This window comes from Magallana gigas, chromosome 6 (genome assembly GCF_963853765.1).
Source record: "Magallana gigas chromosome 6, xbMagGiga1.1, whole genome shotgun sequence".
Taxonomy (NCBI): Eukaryota; Metazoa; Mollusca; class Bivalvia; order Ostreida; family Ostreidae; genus Magallana; species Magallana gigas.
In genome coordinates, this window is record NC_088858.1 from 21,205,005 (window position 1) to 21,226,456 (window position 21,452).

A 21,452-nucleotide genomic window follows, 5' to 3' on the forward strand; every position below is an offset into this window, starting at 1 on the left:
TTACTTAGGTTCAATATACCAGTAAAAATCTTTTTCAAGCTAATTTGTCCGTCTTCGTATTTGTTTTATGCAAAAACAAACAGTTTTTAACGTTGAACACATTCATTCTAGGTTTAAAACTGGAATTTTCACTTCAACAATCAAATGTAAACAAAAGCTTTGTTTATATAGCAAAGAATGGTAAGGTCTGTACCTTTCTTATAACTCAACGAATGACACATTAATTTTGGTTGCTTATTTAAAACGCCATATTGAAGGACTGTAAACATTTAAAACGGAAAAATATTTTTTTTTTACAAAAATCGTGATCATGTCCCTTTAAGGGCTAAAATCTTCTTTGAAAACAATATCAGCAATTTATTAAATCTTGTTTATTTTTAGAATGTATGTGAATTTATTACTTACCCCATATTGCCAACAAAAACCACTGAATTCTGGATTTAGACTTAAAGTTGTTTGCAACATACATAGCATAGTAGGTGACCGTTATACTGATGAAGTAATACACAGCCATTCCTAGCATACTAAGGAATGTGACCAGGAAAAGATAATGGATAATTGCAGTTATAGCAATGCACGCTCCCTAAAAAAGTAACGTTCTTTCTAACTTCTCTTTGACATAAAAATACATTTCTTAAAAAGGTTGCTAAAATAATTCTGTTGTCATGTTTTTTTCACATTTAATTTCATTGCTCAAATTAATAATTGCTTTATGAAAATATACCTCATTACTTTTCTGTTCAACAGCTGATATGAATATCAAATAGGAAAGAATTAACGACCCACAGAGGTTCATCATGATGATGTTTTGGTCACTTTTAATATATCTGAATTTAAAAATAAAATACCAGTATTTTCTTGATGTTTAAATGTTATGCATGGTTCAAGAATATCGTATCGGAAATGTATTTCTATATTTATTTATTTTTATTAGATCATCATTACAACTTTCATACCTCCATGTCAAGATGTAGATAACCAAAGTAAGAGCTGTAAATAATATGGAGAGAATCACCCCAACCAAAGACATTGTTTTCAACGATGGGTGATCCTCTATCACCTAAACAACAAATAAAAATAAAAAGTGGTAATATATATCAAAAGCTCCGTCATGAAATCCCAATCATCCAGATTTAACAAAAATATATCTTACAGGAGAATACGGTCTCATCAAAATGGCAAAATTGGTAAGATGGTTACACTGGCAAACCGTTTTCTTATGATCACTTTGTTTGACGTTACATCCTTTTTCTGTCCATTTGCTTGTTAAAACAGGATATCATTTTTAATTTATAACTAGGAGATATGATGCATTTCTTTCGTCTTTCTTGTACAGGCGTAGCGATATACACAATTCTATTACAAGAATTGTTAAAAATGCCTACCTTTTGGTAAAATCCCAAGAGACACATCTTGCTTGCATTCTAGTAGATTCATTCTATAAAAAAATATTATGTAAACATTACAAAAAGTCATCTCAAATACAATTCTAAACACAATTTATTATTTACCAATGATGGCCACTTATATCAATTGAAGAGTAAGATAGACACAATGACAACATATGTCAAACATCTGACGTGGAAAAAAACTTTTGGTATCTTACATTTGTTGTGTGTCCAAATGTTAGAGTCAGAGGTGGAACCAATACTCCTAAGTCATTTTGCGTGGTAAGAGAAAGTATCTGAGAATTGAGGAATGTTTTTTTCTTCGATTTCTGCTCTGAATTCCTTCCATTCTGATCACTGTTCGTTTTTAAATTAATATGAATTATAAGTATGTTATTCCATATATATATACACGAAGCATCACATTGTTATGATTTATAAAAAGCATTGTTCTGGTTTCTACATCTTCGCTAGCCAAGGGGGAGCAAAGTGGACCAAAAATTCTTGGCTAGCGAAGATGGGTTTCTAAGTCATACCTAAATCCTTGCTACTTGCTACTTTAACTGAAATACATTATTGAAATACTAAATCATACTAGACTTACCTATCTGAAGCAGATGGCAATATATCTGACATCGTTTTATATATAACAGCAACATAGTTGATTGCTATGGAAAAGAAATAATATCATATTCAATGCAGTCTCAACTAAATGGACTCTATTTTAGGAAGCAGCAAAACAAATTGCGATCAGAGTTATTAAATGAATATACATGTACAGTATATAAAAACCCGATTGACAAAACTACATTACATAATCATCCACGGAACCTTATTTAATTATTTCATCGTCGAATAGTATACATGTAATATTAGAATGAAAAATAAGTAGATTATTTAATTCTTTTTAGTGAACTAAATCGCAATTTAAATCAGAATTTAACTACTCAGTTTATAGTTAAACATTTTTATAAATACCATTTTCCGCTTTCATATTTTGTTTTGGTAGTTCAAGAAAAGAAGGATTTTTTTCGGTAATTTCAGACGTGTTGCTTGGTGACACAACCGGAAAACGTATTCCAGTTTCATCTATTTTCGTTTGGTTAACAGTTAGCTCTAGACAAAAGGAAAGAAATTACTGGTCATCCATACTCTTCAGAAAAATAAAAATCCATCAGAACGGGATACTAATAGCAAAAATACCGAAATTTGAGCCACTGAATCGGGATGCCGTAATATTGCCGCTTTGAATCACAATCTCGCTAATGCGCTCCATATTCTTCAGAATGGAGCTTGCGTCTTTATCCGTCTAAAACAAAATATGATAATAATATGATATGATAAAAACAATAAAATGAGTTGACACTTTGCTCTGTCTCAAGATATTTATGTGGCAAATCTTTGTAAATTATTTCATATTCAAATATATATCAAGGTTAATCTATACTACCTGAGGATGCTTCCACGCAGGTTTCGGGTTTTTTCACCGAATGGGTTTTGAGAATATATTTAAAAGAATACTAACAAATTCTCAATAATTTATAATTATCCTATCTTATCAAAGAAAGTGTGTATCTTTATTTTAACAAACTTGAGACCCTTCGCCCTGGAATGCTTTAGGCTAAGTTTGATTATGATTCAGTCTGCGGTTCTGAAGGATGTAAAAAATGTAAAAAAAAAAGTTATGGACGAACATACAGACAAATGGATGTTGGACAAAATCTGATCAGACTAGATCACTTGAGCTTTCAGCTCAGGTAAGCTAAAACCTTTGCCAAAAGCTGTGTATATAAGGATTTCATTAAGACAAATCAGGGTCTCCTAGTAGTTAATGTGAGCTGACTGAAAATCTTTTCCAACCGAAATATTAAAGTTTAAAGAATAATGAATATTATTTAATGAATATCAATCGTTTAATAAACACATGTCATTAATATCAAAGTTACATTTACCTTGTTACTGACAGTCGTCCAAGACTTTGAGTTATTAGTTGACAAAACATTGTCTATAACAGCGTAGAACACCTTTTAAGGGGAAAAAGGCAATTCAATTCAAAAAAGGAAACAAAACAAAATCAATACTTAAATATTAACTAACATGTGGTACAAATATGATATAACAAATATGTGGTGTCATTTCATAATAATAAAATGTATTTTTTGCACAACACATAATGTTGAATGTTGAATATGATAAGAGTTATTTTGGTTATGAAATAATGATTTTGATCAGCAAGAGATATCTAGTGAGTAAAAAAGTTGTCACAAAGTGAACTTAGTTCACAACATTTTGGAGAAAAATTACTTCCAAATAAAAAATGATTTTAATCACATTAGTAGACACTCTTTGCCAAAAAACTTATGTTGATAATAAAATTCAATAAAAAATTAGAATATGACCTCAAACTATTAATAACAGTTAGAAAATTGATTCTTGGTAAACCCTTCATCAACCCACTATTGTACATTATCTGGATCCATAGAATTTATTTAATTTTCCATTAACACCAAATGAAAAACATATTTTGTAGAATAAACTATAAAGATAATTAAATGAGATTATGACCTCTTTTTCGATTGCTGACCCAGTAGAGTTAGTGACGTTGACAATTTTCTCTAAAACGTCCAGAGAAGAGCTCAGATCCCCAGCACTGAGCTCATTAGTCGACGAGGTAAGGTTCTTCATCAATTGTAGAGTGTTGTTTACGGCTTCCTGAACCTTCTCGGTATTTTCTAGACCATCTTCTATTATGGCATTCATCTGTTTCAATTAAATGCTTTTATATCAAGTGATTAACTCGTATCAAAAGCTGACTCAAATTTACATTGTGTAATCATTACCTCTGATGAAGCGCTCGTGAAAGCTTCAGTTGTGCAATTAATAAGGCTTGGAGATTCCCACACTCCAAGTTGTGTACAATACCGAATTGCCAATCCTAAATTTAATGTAAAACTAGATTTTAAATATTCCCTTTATTCTTTAATTACTAGACCAAGTGGCTGAGTTTCAACTCACGTCCCTCAGGTATAAGGAAACACTTTAAACTAAAAGCAATGATTTCTTATGGAAAAAAATGTAGTACATGTATATAATGTAAAAATAGTCAACATTGTGACCTTTCTGTTTGACAGGACAAAGTTCCTTTTTTGTTGTATTTGCAAGTGTAGTATTCCAAAGTATTCCTTCTAACCATTCACTTTCACATCTCTTTTGTTCTACAGAAATCATAAAACAATTTTGTACTGATTGTTACATAAATATGGAAAAAGACATTTGATTTGCTAAGTGGAAGTAGATTTGTTTACTTCTTGTTCACTAAATTGATCTTAAAGGCAAACACCCCATTTTTTAAAAAGGAATAAGGAATCATTCTTTGAGTATTATGAGGTGATAATTTTGGTCGGTGCGTGATCAAACCAATAAAGCCCGAAGGGCTTTGTGATAGATTTGATCTCGCCCCGACCGAAATTATCACCTCATTATATTCAAAGAATGATTCTTTATTACTTATATTTATAAAATTTTAAGCCATCGTACAATTAAATATTTAACTATAAATAAGCAAACCCCGCCGGCGCCTCAATTTGGCGTCATTTATATTATGGGTTATATAGTACAAAATCGATACGTAGTATTATCACATGTACAGACAAAGACACTGGATGATGTAAATATAAATGAATAAACGCATGGTCGTATTTTAATATTTGTTTTCGCAATGAACTGAAAATACGAACTGTTGAAATCCATAATTACCTGGTTTAAAGACAGTAACATAAACAGAAACAAATATAGGGTCCTGATAGCTGGAATGTGTACATGTGTATCTACCAGTATCGTCTTCCATTGCTGTAGTTTTGCTCCATGTTGTTGAAAAGTGTGAATTGATAAAATCTACAACGGTAACGTACAATGGAATAAAAAACACCTAAAATATAGACAAGAGCCTATTGGCCTAAACGGTTACTTAGTATTCTACAGTCAGGCGAGGAATCAATGGAATACACGTTATAATGATAATACTATCCTTGTTTTATAAGCTATGATAAATGGATGGAAAGATATATGGTAAGGTTAATATACCTAACAGTCTGTGGGATAGTGAGGAAACTTAGAAAACTAGGATGGGGGTTAGATTGTTAGTGGTGGTGTCGTAATGGTTGTTTGTCCTGGGCGGGCCTTACACATTTTGTCAAACTGCATTGGTAAAAATCAAACATTATGTTATATTTTTTTGTGATTTCAATTCATATTTTTTCAAGGATAAAGCATTATCATTCAATTCATTAAAATGACTGAACATTTCTGAATGGCCTAGCTCTCAATTTAAAATTTATTTGAATTCCTCTCAAATAACATGTAATAGTAATTGATTGACAACCATATTTATCATGCCTGGTTTGGGTGGGAAAAGGGTCGGGAATTGTTACATGTATATGATAAACCTTGTGTGTGTCCATGGAGTAATAAACCACACGTTATCAATTATTTTAACAGACTTAACAAGGCAACGTGCTCATTCTAATCATGATTTTAATTGACCCCGATATAAACTAATATAAATAATATCGCTTTAGCTGCAGAACTTCTGAACATTAATTAAAAAAATATCAGTAGAGGTTTTCTTGCTGATCGTCATCGTGTTCTTTGAATGCTAAATTCTTGACTGTAAAAAAAAGTATATTCTTGAGATTTCTTATTTATCTCACAGTTCAAACCTGAAATCATTGATCATCTTGAATTGTTTTTTTTTTTATCAATGTTCATATTTCCCTACATATTGTACATTTCGAATTTGGTAAACTGTTGCCAAGAAGTACATGTATTGTCGAATTAAAAGTTAATGACCGACACAAAACAAACAACACCGGCGTCAGGGATAACAAAACGTCTTCTGGGTACCCCAGGCAACCTAAACATTTTGTTCTCGTAAACGGTAATATTGAAGCACTAGTATAATAAGAGATTATCTCATTTTTTAAGTACCTGATAACACAGTCCCATCTTTAGTCATCACGAGACTTCCATTAGTAACATCCAGCAATGACTCGGGATTACTGACTGTACACTGAAGATTGATTTTCTCACCCATCATAATTGAAAAGTCGTACTGTGGTGTCATGATAAGCTCCAATCTAGGAATAACTAGTCAAACATGAAACAGTAAATATATATCTGTTTAATTGATATCCGTAGCGCATAATATTCTTTTAGTTTATTGATTAACCTAGTATATACTAATCCTTTTTCTTTCATAACTTCTTTTTATATATACAAAAACAGTGTAACTTATTTTCTCTCGATTTGTTCTGTCAATGTTGCAAAAAGCAATAAAATTTTATCTAGTTTTATGTTGAATTTTGGCACAAAATATTTTTATTTTAAAATCATCACTTTTTCAGAGATAGGTAAAGTTAGCTACTAGTAACTGGCTACTAGTAACTGGCTACGAGAAGTAAAAAAAGCTAGCTACTAGTAACTGGCTACGAGATTAAATAAAAGTTAGCTACTAGTAACTGGCTACTAGTAACTGGCTACGAGAAGTAAGAAAAGCTAGCTACTAGTAACTGGCTACGAGATTAAAGAAACTTGGCTTTTAGATACTTCTTACCGTCCATGGGAGAACACATACCAAGGATTTCTATTTTTGTTCTTAAGATGTACAAATGTACATTCCACTATATCACTGTCAATTGTCAATATATCTCAAGTAGCTGTATATATAGATTGAAGATATATGCCAATCTTGCTAATATCAACATTCTGCCGAGTCAACCACATAATATTACCACACAATTACTCAGATATCTCTCTTTATGTAGTCAGCTACTTGTGCATGTCGTTACAAATAGCATTCTTTTTAGGCGGTTTTGTCAATATATCTCAAGTAGCTGAAAATATAGATTGAAGATATGTGCCAGACATGCTAATATCAACATTCTGTCAAGTCATCCACATAATATTACGACACAATTACTCAGATATCTCTCTTTATGTAGTCAGCTACTTGTGCGTTTCGTTACAAATATCTTCATTTTTTGGCGGTTTTGTCAATATATCTCAAGTAGCTGAATATATAGATTGAAGATATATGTCAGACATGCTAATATCAACATTCTGTTAAGTCATCCACATAATATTACGACACAATTACTCAGATATCTCTCTTTATGTAGTCAGCTACTTGTGCATTTCGTTACAAATATCATTCTTTTTTGGCATTTTGTCAATATATGTCAAGTAGCTGTATATATTGATTGAAGATATATACCAGACATGCTTATATCAACATTCTGTCAAGTCATCCACATAATATGATCACACAATTACTCAGATATCTCTCTATATGTAGTCAGCTACTTGTGCATTTCGTTACAAATATCATTCTTTTTTGGCGGTTTTGTCAATATATCTCAAGTAGCTGAATATATAGATTAAAGATATATGCCAGACATGCTAATATCAACATTCTGTCAAGTCATCCACATAATATTACGACACAATTACTCAGATATCTCTCTTTATGTAGTCAGCTACTTGTGCATTTCGTTATAAATATCTTCATTTTTTGGCAGTTTTGTCAATATATGTCAAGTAGCTAAATATATGATGTAAGATATATGCCAGACATGCTAATATCAACATTCTGTCAAGTCATCCACATAATATTACCACACAATTACTTAAGTATATCTCTATATGTAGTCAGCTACTTGTGCGTTTCGTTACAAATATCTTCATTATTTGGCGGTTTTGTCAATATACCTCAAGTATCTGAATATATAGATTGAAGATATATGTCAGACATGCTAATATCAACATTCTGTCAAGTCATCCACATAATATTACGACACAATTACTCAGATATCTCTCTATATGTAGTCAGCTACTTGTGCATTTCGTTATAAATATTTTCATTTTTTGCGGTTTTCTCAATATATCTCAAGTATCTGAATATATAGATTAAAGATATATCTCAGACATGCTAATATCAACATTCTGTCAAGTCATCCACATAATATTACCACACAATTACTCAGATATCTCTCTATATGTAGTCAGCTACTTGTGCATTTCGTTATAAATATCTTCATTTTTTGGCAGTTTTGTCAATATATGTCAAGTAGCTAAATATATGATGTAAGATATATACCAGACATGCTTATATTAACATTCTGTCAAGTCATCCACATAATATTACCACACAATTACTCAGATATCTCTCTATATGTAGTCAGCTACTTGTGCATTTCATTACAAATATCAATCTTTTTAGGCGGTTTTGTCAATATATCTCAAGTAGCTGAATATATAGATGTAAGATATATGCCAGTCTTGCTAAAATCAACATTCTGCCGAGTCATCCACATAATATTACCACACAATTACTCAGATATCTCTCTTGATTTTGTCAGCTACTTGTGCATTTCATTACAAATATCTTCATTTCTTGGCGGTTTTAAGAATATATCTCAAGTAGCTGAATATATAGATTGAAGATATATGTCAGACATGCTAATATCAACATTCTGTCAAGTCATCCACATAATATAACGACACAATTACTCAGATAGCTCTCTTTATGTAGTCAGCTACTTGTGCATTTCGTTATAAATATTTTCATTTTTTGCGGTTTTCTCAATATATCTCAAGTATCTGAATATATAGATTAAAGATATATCTCAGACATGCTAATATCAACATTCTGTCAAGTCATCTACATAATATTACCACACAATTACTCAGATATCTCTCTATATGTAGTCAGCTACTTGTGCATTTCGTTATAAATATCTTCATTTTTTGGCAGTTTTGTCAATATATGTCAAGTAGCTAAATATATGATGTAAGATATATACCAGACATGCTTATATTAACATTCTGTCAAGTCATCCACATAATATTACCACACAATTACTCAGATATCTCTCTTCATGTAGTCAGCTACTTGTGCATTTCCTTACAAATATCATTCCTTTTTGGCGGTTTTGTCAATATATCTCAAGTAGCTGAATATATAGATTAAAGATATATGCCAGACATGCTAATATCAACATTCTGTCAAGTCATCCACATAATATTACGACACAATTACTCAGATATCTCTCTTCATGTAGTCAGCTACTTGTGCATTTCGTTATAAATATTTTCATTTTTTGGCAGTTTTGTCAATATATGTCAAGTAGCTAAATATATGATGTAAGATATATACCAGACATGCTTATATTAACATTCTGTCAAGTCATCCACAAAATATTACCACACAATTACTCAGATATCTCTCTATATGTAGTCAGCTACTTGTGCATTTCCTTACAAATAGCATTCTTTTTAGGCGGTTTTGTCAATATATCTCAAGTAGCTGAATATATAGATGTAAGATATATGCCAGTCTTGCTAAAATCAACATTCTGCCGAGTCATCCACATAATATTACCACACAATTACTCAGATATCTCTCTTGATTTTGTCAGCTACTTGTGCATTTCATTACAAATATCTTCATTTCTTGGCGGTTTTATGAATATATCTCAAGTAGCTGAATATATAGATTGAAGATATATGTCAGACATGCTAATATCAACATTCTGTCAAGTCATCCACATAATATTACCACACAATTACTCAGATATCTCTTTTTATGTAGTTAGCTACTTGTGCATTTCATTACAAATATCGTCATTTCTTATCTGACTACATAAAGAGAGATATCTGAGTAATTGTGTGGTAATATTATGTGGATGACTTGACAGAATGTTAATATTAGCATGCCTGGCATATATCTTACATCTATATATTTAGCTACTTGAGATATATTGACAAAACTGCCAAAAAATAATGATATTTGTAATGAAATGCACAAGTAGCTGACTACATATAGAGATATATCTAAGTAATTGTGTGGTAATATTATGTGGATGACTTGACAGAATGTTAATATTAGCATGTCTGGCATATATCTTACATCTATATATTTAGCTACTTGAGATATTTTGACAAAACTGCCAAAAAATGAAGATATTTATAACGAAATGCACAAGTAGCTGACTACATAAAGAGAGATATCTGAGTAATTGTGTCGTAATATTATGTGGATGACATGACAGAATGTTGATATTAGCATGTCTGGCACATATCTTCATTCTATATATTCAGATACTTGAGATATAGTGACAAAACCGCCAAAAAAGAATGCTATTTGTAACGAAATGCACAAGTAGCTGACTACATAAAGAGTGATATCTGAGTAATTGTGTGATCATATAATGTGGATGACTTGAAAGAATGTTGATATTAGCAAGTCTGGCATATATCTTCAATCTATATATACAGCTACTTTAGATATATAGATAAAACAGCAAAAAGATAAGATATTTGTAACAAAATGCACAAGTAGCTGACTACATTAAGAGAGATATCTGAGTATTTGTGTCGTAATATTATGTGGATGACTTGACAGAATGTTGATATTAGCATGTCTGGCATATATCTTCAATCTATATATACAGCTACTTGAGATATATTGACAAAACCGCCAAAAAGGAATGATATTTGTAATGAAATGCACAAGTAGCTGACTACATATAGAAAGATATCTGAGTAATTGTGTGGTAATATTATGTGGATGACTTGACAGAATGTTGATATTAGCATGTCTGACATATATCTTTAATCTATATATTCAGCTACTTGAGATATATTCACAAAACTGCCAAGAAATGAAGATATTTGTAATGAAATGCACAAGTAGCTGACTACATAAAGAGAGATATGTGAGTAATTGTGTGGTAATATTATGTGGATGACTGGACAGAATGTTAATATTAGCATGTCTGGCATATATTTTACATCTATATATTTAGCTACTTGACATATATTGACAAAACTACCAAAAATGAAGATATTTATAACGAAATGCACAAGTAGCTGACTACATAAAGAGAGATATCTGAGTAATTGTGTTGTAATATTATGTGGATGACTTGACAGAAAGTTAATATTAGCATGTTTGGCATATACCTTTAATCTATATATTCAGCTACTTTTGATATATTGACAAAACCGCCAAGAAATGAAGATATTTATAATGAAATGCACAAGTAGCTGACTACATATAGAGAGATATCTGAGTAATTGTGTGATCATATTATGTGGATGACTTGACAGAATGTTGATATAAGCAAGACTGGCATATATCTTCAATCAATATATACAGCTACTTGACATATATTGACAAAACCGCCAAAAAAGAATGATATTTGTATCGAAATGCACAAGTAGCTGACTACATAAAGAGAGATATCTGAGTAATTGTGTGATTATATTATGGGGATGACTTGAAAGAATGTTGATATTAGCAAGACTGGCATATATCTTCAATCTATATATACCGCTACTTTAGATATATAGACAAAACAGCAAAAAGATAAAGATATTTGTAACAAAATGCACAAGTAGCTGACTACATAAAGAGAGATATCTGAGTAATTGTGTGGTAAGATTATGTGGATGACTTGACAATATGTTGATATTAGCATGTCTGGCATATATCTTCAATCTATATATACAGCTACTTGAGATATATTAACAAAACACTAAAAAAATAAAGATATTTGTAACGAAATGCACAAGTAGCTGACTACATAAAGAGAGATATCTGAGTAATTGTGTGGTAATATTATGTGGATGACTCGGCAGAATGTTGATATTAGCAAGTCAGGCATATATCTTCAGTCTATATATACAGCTTCTTGAGATATATTGACAATTGACAGTGATATAGTGCAATGTACATCTTAAGAACAAAAATAGAAATCCTTGGTATGTGTTCTCCCATGGACGGTAAGAAGTATCTAGAAGCCAAGTTTCTTTAATCTCGTAGCCAGTTACTAGTAGCTAGCTTTTCTTACTTCTCGTAGCCAGTTACTAGTAGCCAGTTACTAGTAGCTAACTTTTATTTAATCTCGTAGCCAGTTACTAGTAGCTAGCTTTTTTTACTTCTCGTAGCCAGTTACTAGTAGCCAGTTACTAGTAGCTAACTTTACCTATCTCTTTTTCAGACACAATTCTTACCCGTAACTATCAAATGGCTGGATAAATATATAACATGATTCGTCACTGTGATTTTCCATTCTCCTAAAAGAATAATAAACACATCAACTCAATATACGTACGTTATTGAACTGCATTACACAAACCATATCTAGACGCGCACCACCTTTAGTTTAACATACCTTTATCTCGCTGTAAAACGTCATTGATATGCAAAGTGTGAAAAGACATATTATTTCCTGTTTCAAGTGACGTCAGTTTGTATCTTCTTGATGAATTACTAATTAAGTATCCACTATGAAACCATTGAACCTCGTACATTGTATTACTTTTTAACTGTAAACTAAACCAGGCAGACTTTCCTTCACGCAGTACTGAGCTGCTGCTTTCAAGGTTGAGGATTTGTAGTATAACTAATAAAGACAAAAACGAATGGTTTTATTTATAAAATTGTTGTTTAGGCAACATTAAATAGTTGGTTCAGTATACTATGTTGAATGTTTTAAAAAGACAACGATTACCATTCATCCTTTTTCAAACAGACAGAATAAGTTTTTCAATTTTTCTAAAAAATGAACATCTCTTTCCAGCATGATATCTAATATCTGATCCATAATGGTTGTGACACTAATGAATACTAGTTTGTAAAAATGGTGCACTAGCTTGCTTTCACATTTGTTCACATTGATGAATATGTAGTTTCAATTTTCTTTAAAACGATTTTTAAAAAATATTTTTAAATACCAAATTTACTTTCACATCCTTGATCGGTTACTGTGGAATCAATAAAATTCGTGGGGGCCAACTTTCGTGTATTGCTTAAATTTTACAGGTTCATGGGGACGTAATTTTTCGTATTTTCGAAGATGTTATTTCGTGGATAAGAGGTACCCACGAATTCCACGAAAATTGAGACACCACAAAATTTAATGATTCCACAGTAATTTTATATATGAATCTGAAACACCCTTTTACAACGTTTACCATGGTTTGACACAGACACCTGTTTCACACATTCTGATAGGATCACATTAATAAGTTAAATTCATATTACGTTAGAGTTAATCTCAATCAGAATGGAAGTTTTACTAAGGTTTGTTTGAATCTGCTGTGTTTCAAATAATTATATAGACCATAGATCATAATTAGAATGGGTAAGGAATAGGAGTTAATTTCTTATATCTCCGATTAACTAGAAATATCTAAGAACATATTTTTTAAAACTTTGTATATTTATAAGACAATTCACAATTAAAGGACAATTAGATTCATACACAATGGTATATGTAGATTACTTCTCCAAGATCAAGATATGTTATATTGCAAAATTAATAACATTTTTGTTTTAATGCGCTTCCTCGTCAGCCATGCGAAATTAGACTGGTCCAAAGATGAACAATCACAAAATTAAGTTAATTTTTTGATAAGCATTTGGATACATTGTCTAAAAAAGGCAATTCTCCTAAAAAATAAGACGTCTATTAATCCTAATCAACCTCAGTTTTCAATATGTATTAGATAAATCGAGCTTGCTCTGTCTTCAAATAAGTTTTTTTATTTCATTGTTCTACAAGCAAACAATTTTCAAAAGGTGTCATGTTGGAATCATGTTGGAAACTTCTCCAAAGGCGAGTAACGTATGTATATTCTTACTGTTTTCACAATTTGTTCCATTGAATCCTGCAACACAGAAACATCGATAACCGTTGACAAGATCTATACATGTACCGTTGTTTTGACATGGATCTGGTAGGCATTCGTCAATATCTGCATTGTGCAAGATTGCATTGTATATATATATATATATATATATATATATATATATATATATATATATATATATATATATATATATATATATATATATATATATATATATATATATATATATATATATCACATGTATTTTATTCATAGTTAAAATGTTTTGGTATGAATTATCAAAAATATATCAATTAGAATCATGATGTCAAAAATACAACGTGTAAAGGCGAGAAACATTTTTTTAACTAAAAATATTCCTCGAAATAAGAATTCAAACTCAGTCTAGAAGTACAATCTCATCTTACTTTGTGTACAGTTTGTTCCATTAAACCCATCAATACATTGACATAAGTAATCATTGATCAGATCTGTACAAGTTCCATTGTTCTGACAAGGTTGAGCTGCACACTCGTCTATATCTGTAATTATTTATTATGAATGTGCACAGTTTGTATCATTGAAAAAAAATTGATATTGAAAGAGAAATGTCGTAAAGGATAATTTCCATTGGTAATGTCAGAGGGGAAAAGTTTATGTGAAAGTTTAATGAAAAATATTTCCCATTCATAACCAGTTGATACGTGTTAAGTATACTTAAACAGCATATTTCAATTATCTAATGATCTTCGTAGTAATTTCTGGTGTGGTCAAACGTTGAAAAACAAACAATTCACAAGAGATTAATGTTGGCTTATTAAGGAGGTTGGCATCTGAAATACTAGTAAAGTCAATCATCCAAATACATCTTGGATATAAAGATGAGGACCTAACATGTTCATTTATTTTATTTGAGACCTATGTCACATGCCAATTTTTGTTGTTGGAAATATGGGGCCCAAAACAAAAATGATAATTTTCCTGAATTTATTGCTTAAATTTGGCATTGAAATTGATTAATTGAAGAAATCAAACAAATATTTATAGTTTAAACTATTACTTAGTTATGATTTCAATACAGTATGAAGTTGAACACATGTAGTGAGAACATGTATAAAAGTAATATCCAAGTCAGAGTTTCAAAAACTGGCTTTACTGGTGGCTTCAAATGCCAGTACATAATAAATACAACAGGAAATGTAGAGATTGTTACAAAAGTTTGGAGTAATCAAATCAAAACGCAAATAATAAAAGTAATGTCATTTTCCCAAAACTTTGCATACAAATAGACACACATTTAATGTCTCATATAAAAGTAAAAGACAGTAGGTATCACATCTCAACAAATTGAGGTATGACATTGAAAATGCTAATTTTAGACAAAAAATCGAGTTTCTTGACTCCTATGAAATATAAGCTAAATATGCCAAATTTTTGTGATAGAAATATCAAAATATTGTTCATAAGTGTTTTTCAGAACAGCATGAATATATCCTAATGCACAAATAATCTGAAAGTTTAGTCTGCTCTGAAAATTAGGATGCTAAAGTAACAGTACTGTAAACTATTGAGTTATGAAAATTGTTCATTTGCTTCTGAGAACTTTCCGACACAAAATATAGTCCCTTAATAAACTCTGTAAATATATAATTTTCTTTTAACAATTTTATGAAATATGGTTTATTTGGCATTGTTAAATATAAATATACTAAAATTACAAATTGCAAAATCTTTTGATAAGAGGCGACATAAAATAGTTACCCAAAAAGATCTAGAGGGAGCGAACCTCTTTAAGAGGCATCAACATTTTTAGGATAAACAATATATCTTAACTAACTTCAGTCTAAATCTTTAGAACTAATCTTTACCGATTAAGAAGAAGATCTTATAGACAGCCGAAGCGATCCTCTAATCAAAAATAACAAACCCTACCACGACACATAAGCTATAAAAGAAAATCATACCCTGACTTACTATTTGAACAGTTTCTTCCATTAAACCCCACTGTACAATGACATAAGTAATCATTGATCATATCTGTACAGGTCCCGTTGTTCTGACAAGGTTGAGATTCACAATCATCGATGTCTGAATAGTGGAAAATAAAAGGCTTCAACCATTTAGACCAAACATTTAAAAAGCACTTAAAACTAGTTTTTGCATTTCAAAAAAATAGTATGAAATTTAAGTGCCTACTGTTTTCACAGTCTGTTCCATTGAATCCTAGTACACAATCACAGTTGTAGTCGTTGACAAGGTCTGTACACGTACCGTTGTTTTGACAAGGTACTGGTATGCAATCATCTATATCTGTAGGCATAAGTAAGATTTCAATCTAAATTTGTGATTATAATATATACATGTATCTACGCTAATCAAACGTATGAATGTTTGTCCAAAACATTTATATCTGGCATACTCCATTTTAGAAAGAAACTAATACTTAATAAATTTGGAAAATAAGAAAAATAAAGGGGAGTACCAACTATTAAAAAAAACCTCTCTTAAAGAATATTAGAATGCTTCTAACATTAGCAATTTTCCCTTCTTATATCAGTGTAGTTTTCAATACATTTATTACTTAAAAAAAGAGATCAAATTAGATTTTATTATACAGCTGTTATTCACTCATAAATGTATATGCCTTGATCTGTGGTGCTGAAATATGAATCCTCTAATTCAACGTATTTAGAAATTGAACTTTGATAAAGCTTTAATTATTCTCTGAAATGAAGAAATGTAATTTCATTTCAGGCAAAACAACCTCACTTGTAGATATGAAACGCAGAGTAACCCAACCTACTGTTTAAGCAGGTTGTTCCATTAAATCCGTCTTTGCAACGACATTGGTAATCATTGATAAGATCTTCACAAGTTCCATTGTTCTGACAAGGCTGAGATGCACACTCGTCAATATCTGTAGAGATGAATGTATAAGGCATTTATCAAGTCAAGCTCAAAAATAAAAGAAATATATTGAAGACAGATTTCATGTTTTTAGAGAGAATATGCATTGAATGAACTTACTGAAATCACAATTTGTGCCATTAAATCCTGCCACACAGTAGCATTGGTAGTCATTGACAAGGTCTGTACATGTACCGTTGTTTTGACAAGGATCTGGTACGCAATCATCAATATCTACATATGCAAGTCCAAAATTCTGAGGAACATGTTCATGTGATTTGACATCTCTCAGAAAGATTTAAGAATAGAGATTTGTCTTACTACATTGATAACAGATAAAATTTCTATTGAAAAACCAAATATATATATAAAAGCAACATTGTACTGTATAACCAATGAAAAAGAAAGAGTTCACTCCCTTCTCCACAAAACATTTTTACTACCGAAAACTCTCTTCCTACGTCACATAGATTTTAAAACATCAATCTATCATGGCTAAAACTTTCAAAAATTATTTAAAACAAATTAAACATTATGTTTGCACTATTTAAATTAAACATTTGAAATAACATTGTTTTCAAATCAATTTCATACTAAAATATGCCATATCCCAACATACTATTTAAACAGTGCGTTCCATTAAATCCGTCTGTACAATGACATTGGTAATTGTTTATCAGATCTACACATGTCCCATGGTTCTGACAAGGTTGAGCTGCACACTCGTCTATATCTGAAATAAGGAATGTTCCAGATAGTTTTTCTACTCAAACCAAACTTCTTAAAGAAACTATATTGTTTCATATTTTCGGATACAAAATTGAGTGTATACTGTTTTCACAATTTGTTCCATGAAATCCTGCCGCACAATTGCATTGGTAGTTATTGACAAGGTCGGTACACGTTCCATTGTTATGACATGGGTCTGGCAGGCATTCATCAATATCTGTATAGACAAGTAGAATTTCAATGTACATTATATAAATATGGTCAGAAATTATACATACTCTGAATAAATTAAAGTAGATTTTTTAAATGAATGGTCAGCATTACTCATACTGCAATAATGGGAGAGATTGTTATAAAAACTAATACTTTTCTTTACTTACTGGTATCACAGCGACTTCCCGTATATCCCGATGTACAGTTGCATACATAACCATTGATAAGCTCTGAACAACTACCATAGACACAAGGCGAGCTGTAGCAGTAATTGAATTCTTAAAAAGAGAATTAAATAAATAATATTTTGTTTTCCCAAAAAAATAAATGAAAAAAATCTAAATGTGATTATTTAGAATCGTAATTGGGTAAAACTTTTTTTAAAGGCATAATTCTTACAAATATAATCCAGCTATGGTATTTTCTCGTGTTACAAATCCTAGGATGACATTACATATACAGAAAAACTTGAAACCTAGCATATTTCATATATACGTGTTCATAATCACATAACTTATTCCCTTAGAAATTGCTTTATTGCTTGTGAAATACGTCACTACCATTTACATTAAAGAGTATTTATCAACTGTCGGAATTGTTTATTTCATGAATAATGGCAGCATTGGCTTGTCGCATATCGATACAGAGTATCTAACCATTGGATTCTGTAACACTATGGCTGCACTGACATAAATGTAATTATAAGAACTTAAACTCTCTTGATGGTATCCCGAGGTTCCAGATCATGACATCATATTCTTTCCACCTTTTTTATTCAGACTGTGTGAAATAATGTTCAAAATGTTGCAACAAGTTACACATACTTATCAATGTGTAAGTTTAACTTAAAAATCATCAGCATTCCTATTCCTTGGAAACAAGCCCAGATTGCATATTTAAACATTAAGTTTCAAAGTCATGGCAGTGTTGTATCCCGATAATGTTGGTACTTTTCCATTCACTACACAGTATCATTTCTATCTTATTTCGTCTGTTCCTTTGTTTGATGTATGTGCTGGTGTTTCTCATCAATTTGTGCTGTTCTACTTTATTGCAAAAAGTGTTCTCATACATCTACCTGAATGATATTTTATGCATCTTTTTAAAGAAAAATTCTCCAAGTTTTTTGTCGATAATAGTTACATGTACTTATACATGTACACGACTACATCTATCAATACCTCATTTCCTTGATGTCCCCCAAATCTGACTTTTTGTTTGTTAAGATATCCTATTTTCTACTTTTCTACATTTCTTACATTCTTTATCTCTTGATTTGAGCATTTAGGAGAGGAACTTGTAAGTTGCAAGAACTTGTTTCCGATCCTTTTGTGTTACTTACACAATAAAATATGTTCAAATCATTTGAGCATTTGAAGTTGAGGGTTCGATACCATTTTAAACTTTCAACACATTTTCGGGTTTATAATTGAACTATTCGTTAAAACAATTAAAGCAACTAAAGTTCAAAAAGGGATCGTACAGTAGGAATTTAAAAATCACTGACCAAGTTCACAGTTACCTTCCGTTTATCCTGGATAGTATGTAAACACGTAATGAAAAAGTTCGTTCGAACCGATTCTTTGTATATATGCGTAAACTTACACAATAGAGTGCAAATTAAAGAAAATATCTTACTCAAATACTGTACTTTTAGCATTGTATTATCATAATATCTAATTAAATTTTTATTCCATAAATACTTTTCTTGCTTAACTGATATTGTATAATCTTTCTTTTCCACTCCTCCTCTAAGTACTTGTTACATGTGCATAGGAATAGTTGGTTAAAGAAGGAGTTTCTTTGGTTTTCGACTTGTCTAACGTAAATTTGATTAATTGTCCATTAAATCAATATGAAAGGAAATCAAAATAGTGTATTTTTTCTTTCTAATTAACTATCGTACATACTATGCATAGAAATAGTAATCAATGTTTAGAATCTAACAAGGACTATATATATATAGTATATATACTATATACTTTTCGGCGGAATATTGGCGTAGGAAAATATCACATGTTTCGCACTTCAGAATTGCTTTAGATTAATGAGTCTCTTTTAGCATTTTTAAAACAATTACATAAATGTTGGATTTTTTTAATAATGTGAATAATAATATGATACTTGGGTTTCAAAATTTGGTTTTAAAATAAGATTTGCCTATAAAAAATATAGTTTTATAAGCTTTTATAGCGCCCATTTAATACATTGATTTGCGTGAAAAAATCACTAAAATCAGTTTTTCTCTCTTATTAAATGGTCAAGATATTAGCTTTTCTGTTAATTTATATCTTTATATAAAGTCTTCAAGATATGTAAAAATCAGAAATATCTTAATATTGGAAGCATAAAAAAATAATTAAATTATCTTAAAAAATTACGAAAACTTAAGGAAATGCGGGCTAAGCAATATCAATTTTAGTTTCAATATTTATTCCAATTTAGAAGAATAAGATGATAGACATTCTGGTATTCTATCATTTCATTGAAGAATAAAATCTTCAAATATTAAACAGATGTCTACATAAATGCAAAGAACTAAATTTATTTTCATCATCCTTTAAGTTGAGGAAAAAGGTAATGACCTTGACCTGACCTTTAATCGAAAACAAGGAGGTCAAAATTGATTAAACTGATAGAATTATTTGGATATATGATCTGCTTTACTGTGTCAAAATTTTATGAATTTGAGAAGTATGATTGATTACGAGAATACTCCTTCCTTAACACCTGTTAAAGTTAGCACTTAAAAATACAATATTTATTGAGCAATTACCTCACTGTTTTATATCTTGAAAACGAACTGACCAGGTATGTACTCACCTGGATTCACTCTTACATCCACCCTGAAAACAAACTGGCCAGGAACACCAACGTTTGACATTTGAGTAAGATTTAACATGCTGTCTTTCATGGAACCAGGAACAGAATAGTAATTTATTCCATCACCAGCATTGATTCCAACCTAGTATGAAAACAAAAAACCCGCAAAGATATAATTATATAAAAAAATGATGTTACGGTCAAGTTTAAATACATTACTATTTGTCGTTCAACATGTCACCCCTTTAGATAGCAATACACCGTCTTTTACTGTCACTTGCCATTGTTTACTATTAAAGTCAAATAAGATAATTGAATTGAACTATTTTCGTAGAGAACATTGGATATATAATTGCATCATTTGAAAAAAAGGTAAAATGAAAACGAAAACTTCTCCTCCTACAAATCCGCAAAAAGAAATGTTTTTGTACAAATCAGAATGATACAACAAGAATAAATATCTACTAATTTACCTGAGTAGACTTTGCCCATGTAATTTTGTTATAGTTGAATACAACAAATGAATAAACCCCGTTCGTGATTAAAACAAGCTGGAATGTGTTCCTCTAAAAATATAAAGGTAATTCAATCAACACGATATGTATAATTTTTTAATCATATTGTGTCCATGTTACATCTCATTGAACAAATTCATACGACAGAAAAGGTAATCATAAATGTTTGTTTTTCTACTTTAAA

General features: G+C 30.7%; 2 protein-coding genes across 5 annotated transcripts in view; both read right to left on the reverse strand.

The window, feature by feature from the left end:
- The window catches only part of LOC105329357 (uncharacterized), a 162,452-nt gene that overhangs the window by 138,718 nt on the left and 2,282 nt on the right, over positions 1-21,452 (reverse strand). Inside the window, exons 3-30 of one of the 3 annotated variants that reach the window (XM_066086599.1) lie at positions 21,227-21,319; positions 20,754-20,895; positions 18,098-18,208; positions 17,821-17,934; positions 17,608-17,721; positions 17,109-17,222; positions 16,885-16,998; positions 16,278-16,391; positions 16,056-16,169; positions 14,510-14,623; positions 14,094-14,207; positions 12,623-12,853; positions 12,462-12,524; positions 6,375-6,533; positions 5,145-5,282; positions 4,505-4,603; positions 4,229-4,323; positions 3,954-4,148; positions 3,341-3,412; positions 2,592-2,697; positions 2,367-2,504; positions 1,993-2,056; positions 1,607-1,745; positions 1,386-1,438; positions 1,154-1,262; positions 957-1,060; positions 725-827; positions 406-583 (exon numbers count right to left, since the gene is read on the reverse strand). In XM_066086599.1, coding sequence (XP_065942671.1) covers positions 406-583; positions 725-827; positions 957-1,060; positions 1,154-1,262; positions 1,386-1,438; positions 1,607-1,745; positions 1,993-2,056; positions 2,367-2,504; positions 2,592-2,697; positions 3,341-3,412; positions 3,954-4,148; positions 4,229-4,323; positions 4,505-4,603; positions 5,145-5,282; positions 6,375-6,533; positions 12,462-12,524; positions 12,623-12,853; positions 14,094-14,207; positions 14,510-14,623; positions 16,056-16,169; positions 16,278-16,391; positions 16,885-16,998; positions 17,109-17,222; positions 17,608-17,721; positions 17,821-17,934; positions 18,098-18,208; positions 20,754-20,895; positions 21,227-21,319 — 3,304 coding nt within the window. The remainder of the gene's footprint in view (positions 1-405; positions 584-724; positions 828-956; positions 1,061-1,153; positions 1,263-1,385; positions 1,439-1,606; positions 1,746-1,992; positions 2,057-2,366; positions 2,505-2,591; positions 2,698-3,340; positions 3,413-3,953; positions 4,149-4,228; positions 4,324-4,504; positions 4,604-5,144; positions 5,283-6,374; positions 6,534-12,461; positions 12,525-12,622; positions 12,854-14,093; positions 14,208-14,509; positions 14,624-16,055; positions 16,170-16,277; positions 16,392-16,884; positions 16,999-17,108; positions 17,223-17,607; positions 17,722-17,820; positions 17,935-18,097; positions 18,209-20,753; positions 20,896-21,226; positions 21,320-21,452) is intronic. The other 2 variants (XR_010714492.1, XR_010714491.1) reach the window with 2 other exon arrangements.
- Positions 1-21,452, reverse strand: part of LOC136269675 (uncharacterized) — a 129,751-nt gene that overhangs the window by 4,393 nt on the left and 103,906 nt on the right. The window lies entirely within an intron of this gene.